Below are 19,353 nucleotides of genomic sequence, written 5' to 3' on the forward strand. Positions count from 1 at the left end.
TTCAGACAGGGCAGTCACGTCTCATTTCCATTTTAATTAAGTGCAATGTTGACTCCGCCATAACTCGGCAATGTTACTAGAACAGCTGGATGGCTGTCTGCATGGTAAAGAGAGGAAACAGAATTTGGCCTCTAAGTTGACTTTTCTGGGAGAAGAGGAAGAAAAGCAGAAACAGTATTCAGTTAAAGATCCCCTTCAAACAGATGTTATCAGGGAAGCAAATAGTTACGGAAATTTTAAACAAATGAGAAATGGCCCTACTAAGGGTGAGGAAGGGGCACAGGGGGGTGTACGGAGCACCCACCACCTCTCCTACCATTTACTTACAAAACACAGCCTGCAGGGGAAAAGAATTTGTAAGGAGGTACCACACAACCAGGCGGTGGGAGGTTGGGAGGGGTGCAGGGAGTGTGGGCAGGATCTGAGGAAGGATGCAAGATGTTCAAACTGATCACTAATAGACTTCTCATCTTCCACACTCCCTGAGAAGCGGCCTCCTCTTCCCATGTCAGTCTGGCTCCCGGAGTCACCACCCAGGAAGCTCAAAGTGTACTGTCCCCTGACAGCAGAGGTTCAACTCCAAGAGGACACGGACCCTGTATTACTTGTATAGATATCCCTAGAGCCTGGCAGTGCCTGACATATAGCAGACATTCCAGTGGTCACTGCATGAGTGCTGTTCCAATGTCACATAACCTTTATTGAAACAATGGCCGAAAATGAAAGCAATAAACTCATGCTTGGGGAACTCCAGGTGACACAATTATGTTCTAGGCAAGAAGCTGAAAGTGAAGAGGTTTTAAGCCATGCTCTGTGGATCCTTACCAGGACTAAACACTCAGGGGGTTTAATGTAAACTGCAAATCCAGAAAAATCAACATAACAGTTACAGTTACAAAAGTCCTATTAAAATTTTACCAGTCAGAAGGCAACGTCCTTTCTATTTAAACAGATTTTAAAAATCAGAACCAAACCAACCAGGCAAGAAATTAGTACAGTCCGTTAGCCATCAGTTCCAAAGCTACTGTAACTCCACTGTATCTTTACAGGGGGGACAGTATACTTACTCTCTGGCTGGAAGACAAACTCGTATACCCAGACTATCAGCAGAGTCCACACGACACTCCATGCAATTAGCTGCCAGGGCTCATACTTGGTGCAATGCCCATTTACATAATTCTTGGCCTTTGTGGAATACACTTCCAAAATCTCGAAGTAGGGCTCAAAGGCCTTCTAGAAATACAAAAGAAAAAAGAAAAATTACATTCAAAGAGAGAAAGGAAGTCTATTCTTAGTTTGCTCTTCAACTCATTTTTCAAGGGCAAGGCCACTCATGATCTGGCCCTACCCCAGCAATAATCTTATCATCCCGCTTCTGCTCTAGGAATTCCCGTGCACACTGCCCCTTAAGAGACAAGTGGACTTTGACAGTTTTTGATCTTCTATCTGTAAAATAAAAGGTTAATTGGACTTCCCTGGTGGTGCAGTGGTTAAGAATCCACCTGCCAATACAGGGGACACAGGTTCAAGCCCTGGTCTGGGAAGATCCCACATGTCACGGAGCAACTAAGCCCGTGAGCCACAACTACTGAGCCTGCATTCTAGAGCCCGCGAGCCACAACTACTGAGCCCATGCACCATTAACTACTTAGCCTGCACTCTAGAGCCCAGGAGCCACAACTACTGAGCCCATGAGCCACAACTACTGAAGCCTGCGCACCTAGAGCCCATGCTTGGCAACAAGAGAAGCCACCACAATGAGAAGCCCACGCACCGCAACGAACAGTAGCCCCAGCTTGCCACAACTAGAGAAAGCCCGCGTGCAGCAACGAAGACCCAACACAGCCAAAAGTAAATAAAATAAATAAATAAAAGGTTAAGCTAGATCATCATTTCAGCTCTAAAGTTTCTACATGACTGCAGTATTCACTGTCCCACTCAACTAATCTTCTCAACATGAATGTCTTTCTCTTCTTCTCTACTTGAATCTTTCCCACCCTCTAACACAAAAGGCAGCAGGCTGTTTCCGTAAAAGGCCAGAGAGTAAGTATTTTAGGCACTGCAGGCCAAAAGTCTCTGTCACAACTACTCAACTCTGCTGCTGTAGCACAAATGCAGTCACAAAATAGTGGGTAAAGAAATGAACGTGGCTGTGTTCCAACAAAATTTAATTACAGATGCTAAAATTTGAATTTCATGTAATTTCACATATCACAAAATATTCTTTTTATAAAAACAATTTCAAGTTAAAATATCATTTTAGCTCATGGGCTATACAAAAACAGGCAGCAGGCCAGATGTGGCCCATAGGCTATAGCCTGCCAATCTCTGCTCTAAGGCCCTATTTGACAAAAACTCTTAAAGCCAGGAACCATATCTTATCATTATGTGTGTCCCTCACAATACGTAGCACAAGCAAGAAAAAATCCTCTCCTGAAAAGTTACCAGAATACCCAACTCATAAGAATTAATCTCCCCCATTAAATTCTCATCAAGCATTCATTTGTGCCTCTACACAGAGCTTATCACAATGTGCCTTGCAGTCTACTCATCTGTTTCTCATCTCCTTTACAACATGGTTAGGTCCCTGGAGACTGACCGGATCCCAGTCGTATTCACAAGCCACCGAGGGCCGTGTACAAAATAAGTTCATCTTCAGTTTGCCATCACTCACTTATTCAACATTCATGAAGCGTCTCCAGTGTTTAAGGCATTAAGCTGGGGGAACATTAAGGTATATATCCTAAGTTCTTGCCCTTACTGAGCTTACAATCTAATGAGAGAGGTCCATACATACACATGCAGACACACTTGGGCACACACATATATAAATAAGTAACTGGAACTCTTCAGGGTAAACATTATAAAAAGGATGTAAATGAAGTGCTAAGAGAGACCACTAAGGAAGGCCTATCTAACTCTACCTGAGGGGAGATAAGGAAGATACGACAGAGGATAAAATCTAACAATGATCAAAAAAAATCCTCTAGGCAGAAAAGTTAAAAGAAAAAAAAAGTCATACCAGAAAGACAGAATAATAGCTGCAAATGCATAAAAAGAGTCTGAGAATGGCAAAAAGGTATGTGTAGTAAGAGCACAGGCTAGATGAGGGCAGAGACCATATCTGTCTTCTCCAGCACTAAATCCTCAACATATAGCATGGTGCCTGGCAAACAATTTGTACTGAATAAAAGCTTGGAGAGTGGCTTGACAGTGACCAAGTATATGAGTGAACACATCAAGTTACAAGAGAACTGAGGCTGAGAGAAATACACTAGGTCCAGATTTTAAATAGTCTTGGGGAGAAAAAAAGCATAGAGATTGGAAGTATAAATTGATAGGTACTTTTTAAAAAGTGATTTGTCAGTATCTACTAACATTTTAAATGTATATTCATTTTTACCCAGAAATTCTTTTTGGTATCTATATAACTGCACCTGTGTACATGTTCAAAGACTTTCACTTCAGTATTCTTTGTAACAGCAAAAGAAAAAATATAAATAACATAACTGTCCATTGATAAATGGTTAAATAAACTATAATATATATTTTATGTCCCCATACTATGCAGCATTAAAAAGAAGACAGATTTATGGACTTCCCTTGTGGGCGCAGTGGTTAAGAATCCGCCTGCCAGTGCAGGGGACACGGGTTCGAGCCCTGGTCTGGGAAGATCCCACATGCCGCAGAGCAACTAAGCCTGTGCGCCACAACTACTGAGCCTGCGCTCTAGAGCACATGAGCCACGACTACTGAAGCCTGTGCACCTAGAGCCCGTGCTCCGCAACAAGAGAAGACACCGCAGTGAGAAGCCCGTGCACCACAACAAAGAGTAGCCCCCGTTCACCCCAACTAGAGAAAGCCTGCGCACAGCAACAAAGACCCAGTGCAGCCAAAAATAAAAAATATATACATAAATAAATTTATATTTTTTAAAAGACAGATTTAAATGAACCACATGGAAAAATTTCCAGAACACGATGTTGAGTTAAAAAAAAAAAAAAAAAGAAAAAAGAAAATAGCACAAAAACAAAACGAAAGGTATGGGTATTAATCGAGAGCAATTTTTTTTTTTTAAAGATAACTTCATGGGAAAGGAATAGAAGGAGGACAGAAATTAGAGACAAAAATTTTAGTTAAGAGGACTGTTGAAATAGTCCAGGGGAGAAATAAACTGGGTTTCACCTTAAGCAGTATGGTATCTGGGCCAAAACACGGTATGGATTTGAAAAACATTTTTAGAAAGTGTTTGATAACTTATTAGATATAGAAAGTATGGAGTGGGAAAAATACAGATAATTCCAGATTTTCATGTTTGAGAGACTGGGTAAGTGGTGACAATGTTAACCATGGCAGACTAGAAGAGGAAGAGAAGCTGAAGATGGTAGAGGAGATTCTGAAAACAAGATAATGCTGTAGGTTTATGTTCCTGTTGGATATCTACATGCAATGTTCGAGGAGCAGCATGAAAGCTCAGAAGGAGGACGGGTGCTCAACTAATGTTTGTTGAAAACATTTACACACTTAGCAATTAGGCTGCGGTATAAGGTAATTAGCATTAGACAAGTACTGGGTTCCCAGAGGGCTATCCATGTTAACACAGTTTATCTGCAACCCCCTCACAGTTCTTGGTGGCCATTCCCTAGAGCCCACTGTTGCTATCAACAATCTCAATCCTACACAGCAGTGGCAGTGCTGGTCGAGACCAGAGAAAGACCAGAGGAGTCTACCATCATTGAAGGTATGTCATAATTTCAACTATTATAGAGAATCTTCTAGTGTTAAAGCTGTGATCAAATCAAATGGTTGAATGGTGTGTATGAATGACAGAAGAACAATCATACAGATCAGCTTTTCCTCTAGTGATTCTAGTTCCTAGTTCACCCAGAAAATAGAGGTTACCAATTGCAAAAGATGACTGTAGACATTATCACAGCACTGACTAAACAAAAAAGTAACATAACTAGTATTAGGGAAAGAGCAAAGAATCAGCACATGCAAACTACTTCCATTTTTAAAAAGCCTATTAAGATACGAAGGCGGGCTTCCCTGGTGGCGCAGTGGTTGAGAATCTGCCTGCTAATGCAGGGGACACGGGTTCGAGCCCTGGTCTGGGAAAATCCCACATGCCGCGGAGCAACTAGGCCCGGGAGCCACAATTACTGAGCCTGCGAGTCTGGAGCCTGTGCTCCACAACAAGAGAGGACGCGATAGTGAGAGGCCCGCGCACCGCGATGCAGAGTGGCCCCAGCTTACCACAACTAGAGAAAGCCCTCGCACAGAAACAAAGACCCAACACAAGCCAAAAATAAATAAATAAACAAGTGTGGGGTTTAAAAAGAAGATATGAAGGCATTCCTTGCTAACATTTACAAAATTATATTCAGCAAAAGTATATTTTCTTTGTAATTGCTATGAGAAGATAATGGGAGTCCTTGAATATATCTCCTTAAGAGGAGATATAGAGAAACACCTCTCAAGGAGATATATTTCTATATTCTCTTACTCCAGTGACAGAATGATACTGTACTTGGATGGGTCCTAGCAAGCTTTTTGAATGGGCAACCAGTTGGTCACAGCAATTATATCTCCTGGCCTCATTCCAAAGTCCTTCTAGGTTACTACAAACAACCTAGGCTCAGTCCCAACGAAGAAGCACTTCACAACACTGACAACTCGCTGTGGCTCTGTGAGGTAACATGTGTTATCTCCTTGGAAAAAAGGATGAGGCAGTTCCTTGGGGCCTTGCAGCCAGCACCAACCCCAGGCTGGGTTCTGATGCAATATTCCAGCCCTGGGGAAGTATACAATTTAAATGTTGAAGAGAACTTTAGAGATCAAGCCCACATTTTCATTTTACAGAGGCCCCGAAGCAGCACAGTGTACCTCAGCTCATGCAGACGGACTTGTGTCAGAGTGGAGACTAGGAACCCATGCCTCCTGCCAGTATATATAGTACTCTTTCAGTTCTTCATTCTCAGTGTTACAGACAGAGGATCACTAAACACATTACAATCCAGTGCTATCCCAAGAATTTTCTTTCCACAATTTATGTTCCTGGCAGAATATACCTTGGATATATGATAACATACAACAAACCAAAATTGTATTGCTAGGTCATGACTACAGAAAAAACATCTAGACAGAGATGGCTCGAGAACTTAATATAATTATTATTTCCCACCACATCTATCTTCTTATAGAAATATATTTTGTCTATATACACTTGCATACTTATTTATAATTACAATACTTAGGCTTCTATTTCAACTTAATCTCTACATTGTGTCTCTAGAAATACAAGAACCATAAGTGGTCATCTATGAAGGCCACTAGCTTATTGTGCAACTCCAGGCAAATTATTTCACCCATCTGTGCCTTCATTTCTTTATCTAGAAGGGACACAGAATATTCACAAAATAAAATGTCTGTGTACATGTGTGTCTGTGGGTATGTGTGGGGGTTTGTGGCTGTTTATCTCTAATCTTTGCTTAATAGAAAAGTAGTTTTGGTAAAACGTCCACAAAAAAAGCATTCTTTCCTTCGCACTTCGTTATAAAATTGGAAATGTATTCCCCTAGAGGAAAAAACAAAATACTTTGCCCAATGAATCTATATAAAATGATAGTAAAGAATAGCATAAATCTTTAGAAGTATAACATTAAAGGAAAAAAGATCAACTTTAGTGTGAAGATTTAAAATATTAACTACTTTGAAGAAGCTATTGTCAAATAAGGATGAATAAACTAACCAGACTTTCTTTTATTCATCCCACTTCAATCTAATGATTTAGGTTTTAGCAGATACCTAAAAGACATCAAAATAGTACTCAATAACCCTAATCATTATTAGACAAAAGGCAGCTGCTAGAGTGTATGGGAGCTTGGTAGCCTACTATTCTCATACTGAACCCTCTCACCACCCAAATCACTTCAAGGGAGCAAGACACTTCCGTGAACATGATAGTAGTAGTCTACAAATTTGGTAAATTTGGGGCCTGCCACTTTTTTTTTTAAAGCAAATGGTTTGGTTTCTTTTGGCTGCGTTGGGTCTTCATTGCTGCGTGTGGGCTTTCTCTACTTGTGGCAAGTGGGGGCTACTCTTTGTTGCGGTGCACGGGCTTCTCACTGTGGCGGCTTCTCTTGCTGCGGAGCACGGGCTCTGGGCAAACGGGCTTCAGTAGTTGTGGCACACGGGCTCAGTAGTTGTGGCTCGCGGGCTCTACAGCACAGACTCCGTAGTTGTGGCCCATGGGCTTAGTTGCTCCGCGGCATGTGGGATCTTCCCGGACAAGAGCTCCAACCCGTATCTCCTGCGTTGGCAGGTGGATTCCTAACCACTGCACCACCAGAGAAGTCCCAGGGCATGTCACTTTTTAGACCAACGAGTTTCAAATTTTCCAATACAGTCCCACAGAAATGTATCTTACAACACAAACTAGCACACACAGCAACAGAAAGATATAAGACCAAAACAAAAATTTCCAAAATAATACTTAACACCTTATTACTTGTGATACACTTACATTTCTTTTCTATTTCTTCCTTCTTTTTTCAAAGGCTTGGCCCACTACATTGATTCTGCATCCCTCTAAATGGATCATGAGCTTCAGGTTTAAAACCAGTATCTTAGAGTGGTTTCACTCCTGGCTTCCTTAAATTTAGAATGTGGTTCTGTAATGCAGTGAAGGGAGTTAACACTAAGGTTATTTTCCACTCAACACAATCTCAGTGCTTTTTATACTTAGGATTTATTCTCTTAACATTTTTGTGAGGCCAGGATCATGATGTGATGGAGTGACTCAGTCCAGGAAACTCAGAATTCTTCAATAACAAGTTACTTTCCTATCAGTACTAGCCCATGTCTCTCCCCAATGACACTAAACTCTTTCAGTCCTTAAATCACTTCAAGAGAACAAGACTCTGTAAGCAGACTTCCCATAATCGCACTATCCACACCCCCATTCACCCCAAAATAACTTCTTTGAGAACTATTACTGTACTTAACCAACTGCCAATTAGGCAGTGATATTTTTCCCCCATTAAATGTCCTTAATTACCAACTTATACCAGAAGAAACATTCTAAAAATGACTATCACTGAAAGAAGACATTTCCAGACCCACACTGGATGGTGCTTCTTTCCTTAACAATAACAATCCTTTCACCATGATTTAATGGGGGCTAACCAGTAGAATGCATCAAAATCATCCAAGGAGCTTTCTTCAGAACACCCCACCCCAGAGGTTTAGTAAGTACAGAGTGGAGCCCAGAAATATATATTTTGGAAAACTTCCCCCAGGTGATTCTGACAGACATCCTTGCTTGGTTAAGAACCCTTTCTCTACACTACAACATGGCCCCTACTCTCCCCATCCCCTTCTTTGATAAAAGAATTACCCAATAATTGAGTTAACATATTACTAGACGGGGGTAAAAAGACATCCACCAAGTTTTACTGTAAGTGTTAAAGTTGGAGCCCAGCCACATCAATCCACAGATCAACGCATTACTCATGGCTAGTATTTATTCTTTGGTCAGATACTAATGAAAATCAAAATCTTCCACTCTGCAATGCTGCAGAGAAAAAAAGGATTTTGTTTTCCTCTTCCTTCCACTTTCTTCACCTCTAATACAAGTGCACAATTCAACACTCAATAGTTTTTCCAGAAGAGCCAGAAATCTGAGCTTTAAAGCAGGAATGGGCTGTTGAGGAAAAGAAAAACCTGTTTTACCCAGTTCATCCACTGCCTGAATGTCTTCAAATCAAATGGTACTCTAATGACTGAGACTCAGATAAGGGAGTGAAGTTAAAATACAGAAGAAAGCCTAAGAGTTAAGAATTTATTCTTACTCTACTTCTGCTCTAAAAATGGAAAAAAAAAAATTAACTGAATCTGATTCTTTCATATTACATTCTGCAGAACTTCAAAGTGCAAAGTAAACAGGTAAGAAAACACTATTGTCTTTAGAGCCTCAAAAGGCATTAACGTTTATCAGCAAAAACAGATCACAGGCTCAAAGGGAAAACTCCCTTGGGTCATTAAAGAAGTAAGAATTGAGCAATAAACCAAACAGCCATTCCAACCAAACAACGGTGACTGTGTGATATAGAAATGTTTAAAGGGACGGAGTCATCATTTCTTAGGAGGTAAAGAGCAAAGCATGTACTTCCCCCAAAATTCTACTATGTAAGTCAAAAGATCCAGTATCTGAGAAGCTCATCTCAAAAAAGCTTAACTGTCCACATTTCCCTTCCAGCCATGCCTCAAGAGGCAAATATACATGCTCAGTACTAGTTCACAAGCACTTACAAAGTCTAATTGCTCTACACTTAACACTGGAGTATTTGGGCAAAGCACCCTGTCACTGAGACACAATCTTGGCCTCAGAAAGGAGAGACAGCCATGCAATGTTCTCAAGTCATTAGGAGTGCACTTACAGAAAATCCAAGCTCCTGGGTTCCTAAAAGTGGGCCCCAAAGACTGCCAAATGGTTGCTGAAAACCTTTAATTCATTTACTTATGGTCAGCACCAGGCATCAAGTGAAGACAGGTGCTGATTCTGTCAACTAACAACTGTGAGCACCTCTCTTCTGATGTCTATCAAGAAAGGCACTACGGGGAGCTTAACCTAGCAGAGAAGACTGAAATGCATAAAACTAAGTTGAACAAGCAGAGGAACAGGCTGAGGGATGTAGAGGTAAGGGCAATCATGGGTTTTCTTGGTAAATACATTCTCAGCCTCAGGGAAGTAGGGAAGATGCGGGGTGGGGGGGGGAGTATTCTGCAAACCCAAACATGTCATGTTGCCAAACTTGCTATGAACTCCCAGAGTCTCTTAAAGTCAGTAGCTAAATGACTTACTTTACACGTGCACAGAAGTTACCTTTCAAAGTAAAAAAGAAGTTCATTATCCTCCGAAGACTAGAAATGAGAACCCCTTGGAGAATAAGCAAGGTCTAGTGGAAATAATCCTACATTCTTCACACACAAAGGAGAAGTCTTGACTTCCCTGAGCATACCACAACTGGGGAAGAAGTTGTCTAGGCTTCTCCCTTCCTGTACTTCTTTCACTGATAGGATTATCTGTCTACCTTTGTCAGAGTTAAGATAGCTAGACTTTTTTTCTAGAAAAGCTAGACTTTTCTAAACTAGTTATAGAAATCCCCTCCATTCAATAGTCATGCTGATATTAGAGATGAGAAATACTGAATATATATGCCCAAAAGTGTAACCTAAATTAAGCTGCAAAGGCTACTTCTCTGGAGATTTCTAACAAATAATCCTGTTCAAAAGAATAAACCAGAGACCTATCCCTAGGTCTCTGACTGATACTCAACGGATACAAACATTTTTCTAAATCTAGTCACAAAGGAGATGCTTTTTAAAACTGAAGTAAAACTCTGAATTTAAAATTAACACTTGGAAGACTTTCAGACTTTTTGGATAATCTGTTGAAAGTGCAGGAAAAAATGTGTGTTTCCAGTGGAAAATCATACATTGTCTAGGACATCCCTCTGATTCTGATTATATGGCAGTTATTTTACAAGTCTGGAAGTTGTAGATAACTGATAGCAATGTAAACTGATCTTAATCTATAAACATATAAAGTCTGCCAGGTCCAGTAAAGGTTCAAACGACCTCCCTCTCCACTATGGAAGAAACTAGTTTTGCCTCCATTTGCATACTCATTTTAATATTCCTGATCTATAAATGTGTCTGTTCTTTGGACCTCTCCTTTGAACACTGTAAGTAAAATAAAGTGTGTATTCATTTCCTAACTGTCTGAGTGTCATGATTTTACCTTTTCTGGGAAATTATCTTTTAACAAAAGCGAGAACTCCCCCAACAAAAAATGCGTGGGAATATAAAATCTTGCAAATAAGTACAAAGGGTTCAGGACATCCAGAAGGCCAGTCATATATGGGATCCATATTCCTCAGATTAATAATGCCTTCCCTAAAATGAATCATAGAAGTAGCCTTAATATGACAAACTATCCTATTATATATAAAGCAAACAACCTTTTTGAGAACAAAATAGAAACACATTATTTACAATTCTTCAGGAAAAGCCTCATGAGTATAATAAAAGGAATGAGGTTCTGATCCATGCTACAACATGGATGAACCTTGAAAACATCACGCTAAGTGAAAAAAGTCAATTATAAAACACCACGTAGTATTTATATGATTCATTTATAGTAAATGTTCTGAATAAGGAAATCTATAGACAAAAAGTAGTTTGGTGGTTGCCTAGGACTAGGAGACGGGGAGGAAGTGACTACTAACGAGTAAGAGGTTTCTTCTAAAATTGTGGTGACAGCTGTACAAACTCTGAATATACTACAAACCACTGTATTGTATACTTTAAAGAAAAAAAAGCATTATGACTCAGCAATTCCATTTATGTTCACCAAATGTTCTCTTAGCTAAGACCAAACCACCTAAGATTGTTTAGATTCAAAGACTTTCTTTAAAAAAAAGTCTTTCTGAAAAAAAGTTTCCATATGGTCAAAGAGAGCAGAAACTTTGCAATTCCAGAAAGAGATTAAAGCTTTGGACTCCAAATGAAAGCAACCCTAAGTATCTTAAAAATAATGTAGAAATTTGTAGAGTAATTATGGATAAACTAGACAAAAAGGGTCATTATTGTCCAGAGGTATAGTTTTTAAGAGTCTATAAACAAAATTACTAACTGCTAAAATGACAAAACTTTTTAAAAACACTTTTTGTGTTTTTTCATGAACACATACTCCAGCCATCTGAAAAGGACAGACACCTCTGAGTACTCTCCTGAACTGACACCTCATCTCGACTCCTGTGAACTCTTTTGAGAGTTGCGGTAATAGTGTTTTACAGGCCACTGTGGTGTCCTAGATAGTCTGGATAGTGTTCAGAGGCTTCTACTCTAATTTTAGCTCTCACTTTGAAGCTGTGTGACCTTTGGCACTTATTGAACCTCTATGCAACTGGATTTTGCTCATCTGCAAACAAAACTAGATGCCATTGTTATAATTCAACAAAAATTTCACAAGAAAAAAGCAATTCACAGGGTTGTTGTGAATATTAAATGCAGCAAGGTAATGAGAAAATGACTGTAGATAATAAACACTTCACAAATTATTTGATGAATCTGAATTCTCTGATAAACATTTTCCTTTTCTTCTTTTTTTTGGCGGTATGCGGGCCTCTCACTGCTGTGGCCTCTCCCGTTGCGGAGCACAGGCTCCGGACGCGCAGGGAAGCCCTCCTTTCCTTTTCAATTAGCAGCAAGGAAAAGTGACCTTTGCAATGTTCCAGGCAAAGCCACAAAGGTAGAGCTGCAAGAGACTTTAAGTAGTTTGATTTCCATGCCTATGCTGTATTTTCCTACAGATGATGGTAATAAATGCAGGTAAATAGTGAGCTGCGGGCTTCCCTGGTGGCGCAGTGGTTGAGAATCCGCCTGCCGATGCAGGGGACGCGGGTTCGTGCCCCGGTCTGGGAAGATCCCACATGCCGCGGAGCTGCTGGGCCCGTGAGCCATGGCCGCTGAGCCTGCGCGTCCGGAGCCTGTGCTCCGCAACGGGAGAGGTCACAACAGTGAGAGGCCCGCGTACCACAAAAAAAAAAAAAAAAAAAAATAGTGAGCTGCTCCTCAATTTTGTAGGACAGATGTTAAATCAACTCAGCCTTCCACAATCTAATTCAATCAGAAGGTTGCAAGTGTCCCCTTACCTACTAACAAAACAGGATTAAACCAGTTACCTACTTATGTTTACAGATCATAAACCTGATTTCAGTCATCCAGATAGACTGTTGTTGATTGCTGCAGTCATGACTCATTCGAAAGCATCTGAAACCTTAAGCTTATCTTAAAGGGCTGGGTAATATTCTGATCCTAGGCTTTCTTCCACCCTGGCTGCAATACAGCTCAACAAGGAGCAGGTCCACCATGGCACTCTCATTTTTGTCTTCAATTCCTCCCCATTAGAATTTGAAACAATTATCAATTTCCCTCAACTGTCTCAAAGACTCAGCACCATTAAGACTGGAACTCAAGGCAAGATTAACGTATTCCTTTTTAGACTCATATACCAAAATGCAATTCAAAGGAGTGAACTCAAATGCCTCTCAGGAAAAGTCTCCAAAAAGAAGGTCTTCCCACTACTGAGCACAAGGCGTAAATATACCACAACTACTTAGGTTCCAAAGGATTATGATTTCAGCCTTGGAATTAACTGCTACAAATGGTGTTTTACAAATCTAAACTCTGCTCTTAACAGAGCCCTTTTAATACTCAAAAAGAACCAAGGTTGTTTTTTTTTTCCATCAAATGTTTATTAATAGTTATAGACTAGGTAAACGAGAACACAAAGAAAAGGGCATTTCACATTTTAGAAGTACCTACACTACTTCAGGAAAGAGTTCTTAAAGCTCTCTCCACTGTGCAGGTAACAAAAAGTTAAGACTTGTTGCCCAAAGCTAAATCCAAAAGTTATATACTAAGAAAACCCTATAGGAGTATAAACTGGTACAACCACTTTAGAAACCTGTTTGGCAGTATACCTCATGACCCAACAATTGTATTTACGTTTACTAAAAGACATGTTCAAGAATGTAGCAATGTCATTCATAACAGCCAAAAACTATAAACATAAATGTTCATCAACTACAGAATGAATAAATTTTGATATTTTATACACCATAAAACTACACAGCAATAATTCTTAAAAATATTGCTACATCAGACCATGGCTGAAACTCACAGATACAATCAACATTCAGAATAAAAGACATTCACAAAAGGAAATATACTGTATGCTTCCATTTATATAAAACTGAAAAATAAGCAAAACTATCTACAGTGAGAAGAATGACAATCTTTGGTGGGTATCAACTGGGAGGGATATGAGGAGCTTGCTGGGATGCTGGACGTTTTTCACATCTTGTTCTGGGCAGTGAGTACGTGTAACCATATACAAATATTCATTGGCCTGTACAATTAAGATTTGTGCCCTTTACTATACACAAGTTATCCCTCCAAAAAGAAAACTCCACACTTTTTTTTTTTTTAATTTAAAAGTGCTTTGTTCACTTCGTAGGATAACAGGACACATAAATAACAGTGTGCCAGGAGAACAGGCTAGGACGAGTGCTCTGCAGTTTCTGCCTATACAACAGGCAAGCCATTCATTCATCAAACACTTATAGTTTACCTATTTCATGACAAAAAGCTCTTTTAGCTATGTTATATTAAGTCAAAAAGCATTATTAGATAAAAATCACAACTCACTAGATAAGATGTAACAATTTTAGATCTGGATGCACCTAGTAATAAAATATCAAGTTATGTACAACAAAATCTAATAGAACTACAAGAAGAAATAAGGGAAACAGTCCAAATATCCATCATCAGTGGAATGGCTAAATAAATTGTAGTAATCATATAATGAAATGCTATACAACAATGAAAATGAATGAACTAAACTATAAACTACATGCAACAACATGGATGAATCTCACAAATACTGGGCAATATAGGAAAATCACCAATACATATAAATCGTTCACTGCAATCCCTATCAAATTACCAATGGTATATTTTTCACAGAACTAGGACAAAAAAATTTTAATTTGTATGGAAACACAAAAGACCCCGAATATCCAAAACAATCTTGAGAAAGAAGAATGGAGCTGGAGGAATCACACTCCCTGACTTCAGACTATACTACAAAGCTACAGTAATCAAAACAGTATGGTGCCAGCACAAAAACAGACATATAGATCAATGGAACAGGATAGAAAGCCCAGAAATAAACCCACACACTTATGGTCAATCTACGACAAAGGAGGGAAGAATATACAATGGAGAAAAGATAGTCTCTTCAACATGTGATGCTGGGAAAACTGGACAGCCACATGTAAAAAATTGAGATTAGAACATTCTTTAAAACTATATATAAAAACAAACTCTAAAAGGATTAAAGACCTAAATGTAAGACCGGATACTATAAAACTGCTAGAGGAAAACACAGGCAGAACACTTTCTGACATAAATCGCAGCATTATTTTTTTTGGACCTCTCTCCTAGAGAAATGGAAATAAAAACAAAAATAAACAAATGGGACCTAATTAAACTTAAAAGCTCTTGCACAGCAAAGGAAACCATAAACAAAATGAAAAGACAACCTATGGAATGGGAGAAAATATCTGCAAACAATGCTTCCGACAAGGGATTAATTTCCAAAATACACAAACAGCTCGTACAGCTTAATATCAGAAAAAGAACCAACCCAATCAAAAAATGGCAGAAGACCTAAACAGACATTTCTCAAAAAAAGACACACAGATGGCCAACAGGCACATGAAAAGATGCTCAATATCACTAACTATTAAAGAGATGAAAATCAAAACTACAATGAGGTATCACCTCTCACCAGTCAGAATGGCCATCATTAAAAAGTCTACAAATAATAGATGCTGGAGAGAGTGTAGAGAAAAGGGAACCCTCCTACACTATTGGTGGGAATGTCAACTGGTGCAGCCACTATGGAGAAGAGTATAGAAGTTCCTTAAAAAACTAAAAATAGAGTTACCATATGATCCTGCCATCCCACTCCTGGGCATACATCCCTAGAAAATTCTAATTTAAAAAGATACATGCACCCCAATGTTCACAGCAGCACTATTTACAACAGCCAAGACACGGAAGCAACCTAACTGTCCAGCATCAGATGAATGGATAAATAAGATGTGGTACATATATACAATGGAATACTACTCAGCCATAAAAAAGAATGCAATAATGCCATTTGCAGCAACATGGAGGGACCCAGAGATTGTCACATTAAGTGAAGTAAGGCAAAGACAAATATCATATGAAATCACTTATAAGTGGAATCTAAAAAATCATACAAATGAACTTATCTACAAAACAGAAATAGACTCACAGACATAGAAAACAAACTAACAGTTACCAAAGGGGATAGTTGGGGGCGGGAGGGGGGATAAATCTGGAGTTTGGGATTAACATATACACACTACTATATATGAAATAAACAACAAGGACCTACTATATAGCACTATATTCAATATCTTGTAATAACCTATAATGGACAAGAATCTGAAAAACAACACACACACACACACACACACACACACACACACACACATATATATATAACCAAATCACTTTGCTGTACACCAGAAATAAACACAACATTGTAAATTAACTATACTTCAATTTTTTTAAAGGTTAAAAAAAATACATATAAATCCATTTGTATCAAGTTGCAAAACAAACAAAGTTAAAATTCAGGATGCAGAACGAGGTGGTAACACAATTTTTTTTCTTAAACAGAAAGGGAATAACTATCCCCAAAATCAGGATAGTGGAGTGATATCAGTAGAGAAGAGGTAAAGAGATGTAACCAGGGTGGGGCACATGGGGTTGGTGGTGAACGCTCTATTTCTTAACCTGGGTGGTAGATATATAACTGTTTTCTTCATTATTATTCTTTAAAATGAGGATATGTGCTTTATACACTCTTCTCTTTGTATAATAAATTAAGAATGCAGGCAAGCTCTTTTCCTTCCCATTTCCTCTTCCTGCCGAATGAAACGCAAACCTGACAGTTCAAGCTCAAAGCAGCTATCCTGACCTAGAGAGGATGCATGGAGCGGTGGAACCTCCTCAAAGACCTAGGAATGGCGGTTATCAGTCACCAACTGTTGACTCTGGATTTCTCTTACTTTAGAAAAATTTATTTCTACTTTTTAGAAATCTCTATTTCTGTAGATTTTTCTCTTATATTCAGCCAAACCTAATCCTGATACATTCAGGGATTTGGAGAAATAAAAACTTTCTAACATTTAAAGCTGTCCAACAATGGAAAGGACTTCCTGAGAAACTATACCGCACCCACTCCTGGCCGGGCATTGTGGAAGGGATTCCCACATGGCAAGGGAAGTGGCACTGCAGGATTTCTAAAGGCCCTTCTGGCTATTAAGATTCTAAGGCTACTACGGGAACAAACTAGCTCTGAAGCTGTGGTACCTCTCTGCCTCTGAATCTATCCTTCTGTTATCAGCTAGAACATTCTTTTTCTATAACGTTCCATGACCTATGTTCTTCAAGACTGCTCCAACACTATCTTCTCACTTGTACCTTTCAAAACTAACTTGACCTTGACTTCAGCATACTCCTCTACCAAACCTTCCTCAACTCTGTTATGTGCTTCATGGGGCTGTCCTATAAATTAAATCACCCAGGTTCCTGTATCCTCTGATTTCCAGTTGGGTTTGACCAATGAAAAGCTCCAGCAGACCAGAGGGTGGGAAAAGAAAACATGTGAGGTGTTTATTCTGCTTGATTCCCTTCCTGCTAGGCCACTGGTTGGAAGTGGTTGCATTACCATAGGTTACCTTGTCTTTCCGCTAAGCTCTCTCAAGTTCCAGTAATTACTCCCTCTCTTGTTCCATCAGGCCTAAGGGCGCTAATTGCTCTTAGCCCTGAAGTGTTTCACCAACCCTTGCTGGTGTTCCTTAACTCTGGGCAATCACACTGTTGGAGTGCACCAGGAGATAACTGACAGACCCAACAAACTATTTTCAGCCTGCACTGTTCCATCATCCCCGATAGCTCCTATCTCCCCTTACCCCATAGCATGCTTTTTCTCTCAGTAATTGCATTCTGTATGCTTCCACATATGGACTGACTCACTACAAATCAGTTCCCTATGGAAGAGTCTTAATCCCAGGCTGATTCCCATTTCTGCCACCAATGTGTACAAACTACATGTAATACTAGATCGGGTAATGCCTAATTAAGAGGTAAATGTTACTAAAAATTCCTGACACACAGACTGCAAAGCCAAGCCAAAGACTGAGATTTGGGGTTTATCTATTTATAACTTTCCTTTCCTTTAGACCAAAAGCTGGAGAAATTATCATACTTGTTATTATATTTTGCTTTATTTACAAGAATGGAACAAGGCCAAAAATAGTGCTCATCCTACAATGGCCACTCAAATTGTCAACAAAAATTGAAATGTCCTACCAGTTCCAATGAATCCTCCCTTTCTTATAGACAAGCCTACAAATAAGACACCAGATTCAAATTATAGAAATGAGCTTTTAGTGTCAATCTTTCAGTTTATTGCTTAAATCCCATTTGAGAGTCATAAAGAAAGGATCCCTGAAAAAGATTCAAGGGTCAAAGATAAAGCTCTAATATCTGGAAAGATGTGATTTTTGCACCTGAAAAACAAAACTGAGACAGGCTTACCGTTTCCAAATCAAGAGTGCTGCAGAAATGTTGCAAAAGACAGCATTTCTTAGGACTTTTACTGTGCTTCAGAATATCATGCTGTACACTCTCCAATATATATTCCAAAGTAGCAGAGCTTGATCCTTGGGCAAAACAACCCAAGTATCACTGTCACAGACCCATTAAACTCTAAGAAAAGACCTACTACCCCATCCACATGAATGCCAGAGCTGCAGAGGTATTGTTACTTATGTTAAAGAACCTACACCAGGGTTTCTCAACCTGGGCGCTTCTGACATTTCGGGCCAGGTAATTCTTGGTTGTGAGGGACTACACTGCAGAGTAGGGCAATCAGTTGCATCTCTGACCTCTAGCACTCCTCCAGTATAACAATCAAAAGTGTCTCTACACATTGCCAAATGTCCACAGGATGGGGGTTGGGGCAAAAACTGTCCCTGGCTGAGAACCTCGACCCTAGATCAACTTTTTTCACTCACACCCCACCCAGCACTACCACAGTGCATACGGTAACTCTGAGTCATCCATCTGGATGGGTCTATGAAGTAGACTTAGCTTTATACAGTACCTTTTTTTGGGTTGTTAAAGCTAGGAGTATTTGGCAACTCGAAAAGCGATACAGACCCCTAGCACTAGGAAGGAGGAGAAGATGGATGAAAAGAATGGTTGCTAAAGTGGAGAAAGATTGCTAAAAAATTTCCAGACTTGAATTCCCTCTGAAAGCATCACAATTCTCAGATGAATGAATACACTCACTCATTTTATTCTCTCTGAGATGTAAGTGGAAAGTATCACAGTCCGTGGCATAAATGAACAAATGGAAAAAGGCAGGCAAAACCCCTTAATCAAATGAGGACAAAATCAAAGGCAAGAAAGCACTGAGGGCTGACAGCCCAAGAACCTTTGTCTGGAATCCGAAGTTTGTCATATATGGACTCCAGTCCATCTTCAAGTTTTACTGCCATAGCATACTGCTCACAAAAGTGGCTTTCCACCCCACCAGACCCAATGCCCCCTTCTGTAACACATATTTTGTAATGCTCTTTATTCTGAAATGAAATTCAAAGATTATAACATTATACC

At 39.5% G+C, this 19,353-nt stretch overlaps 2 protein-coding genes across 5 annotated transcripts in view; one reads left to right on the forward strand and one right to left on the reverse strand.

The window, feature by feature from the left end:
* Positions 1-3,655, forward strand: part of PCBD1 (pterin-4 alpha-carbinolamine dehydratase 1) — a 56,941-nt gene extending 53,286 nt beyond the window's left edge. Inside the window, exon 4 of the mRNA XM_067025443.1 lies at positions 3,572-3,655. Coding sequence (XP_066881544.1) covers positions 3,572-3,577 — 6 coding nt within the window. The 3' untranslated portion in view covers positions 3,578-3,655. The remainder of the gene's footprint in view (positions 1-3,571) is intronic.
* Positions 1-19,353, reverse strand: part of SGPL1 (sphingosine-1-phosphate lyase 1) — a 52,789-nt gene that overhangs the window by 29,465 nt on the left and 3,971 nt on the right. For all 4 annotated transcript variants that reach the window (XM_059053257.2, XM_067025437.1, XM_067025439.1 and 1 more), the window contains one exon: positions 1,068-1,233. In XM_059053257.2, the coding sequence (XP_058909240.1) occupies positions 1,068-1,233 (166 nt within the window). The remainder of the gene's footprint in view (positions 1-1,067; positions 1,234-19,353) is intronic.

The sequence above is a fragment of the Kogia breviceps genome, chromosome 2 (assembly GCF_026419965.1).
Source record: "Kogia breviceps isolate mKogBre1 chromosome 2, mKogBre1 haplotype 1, whole genome shotgun sequence".
Taxonomy (NCBI): Eukaryota; Metazoa; Chordata; class Mammalia; order Artiodactyla; family Physeteridae; genus Kogia; species Kogia breviceps.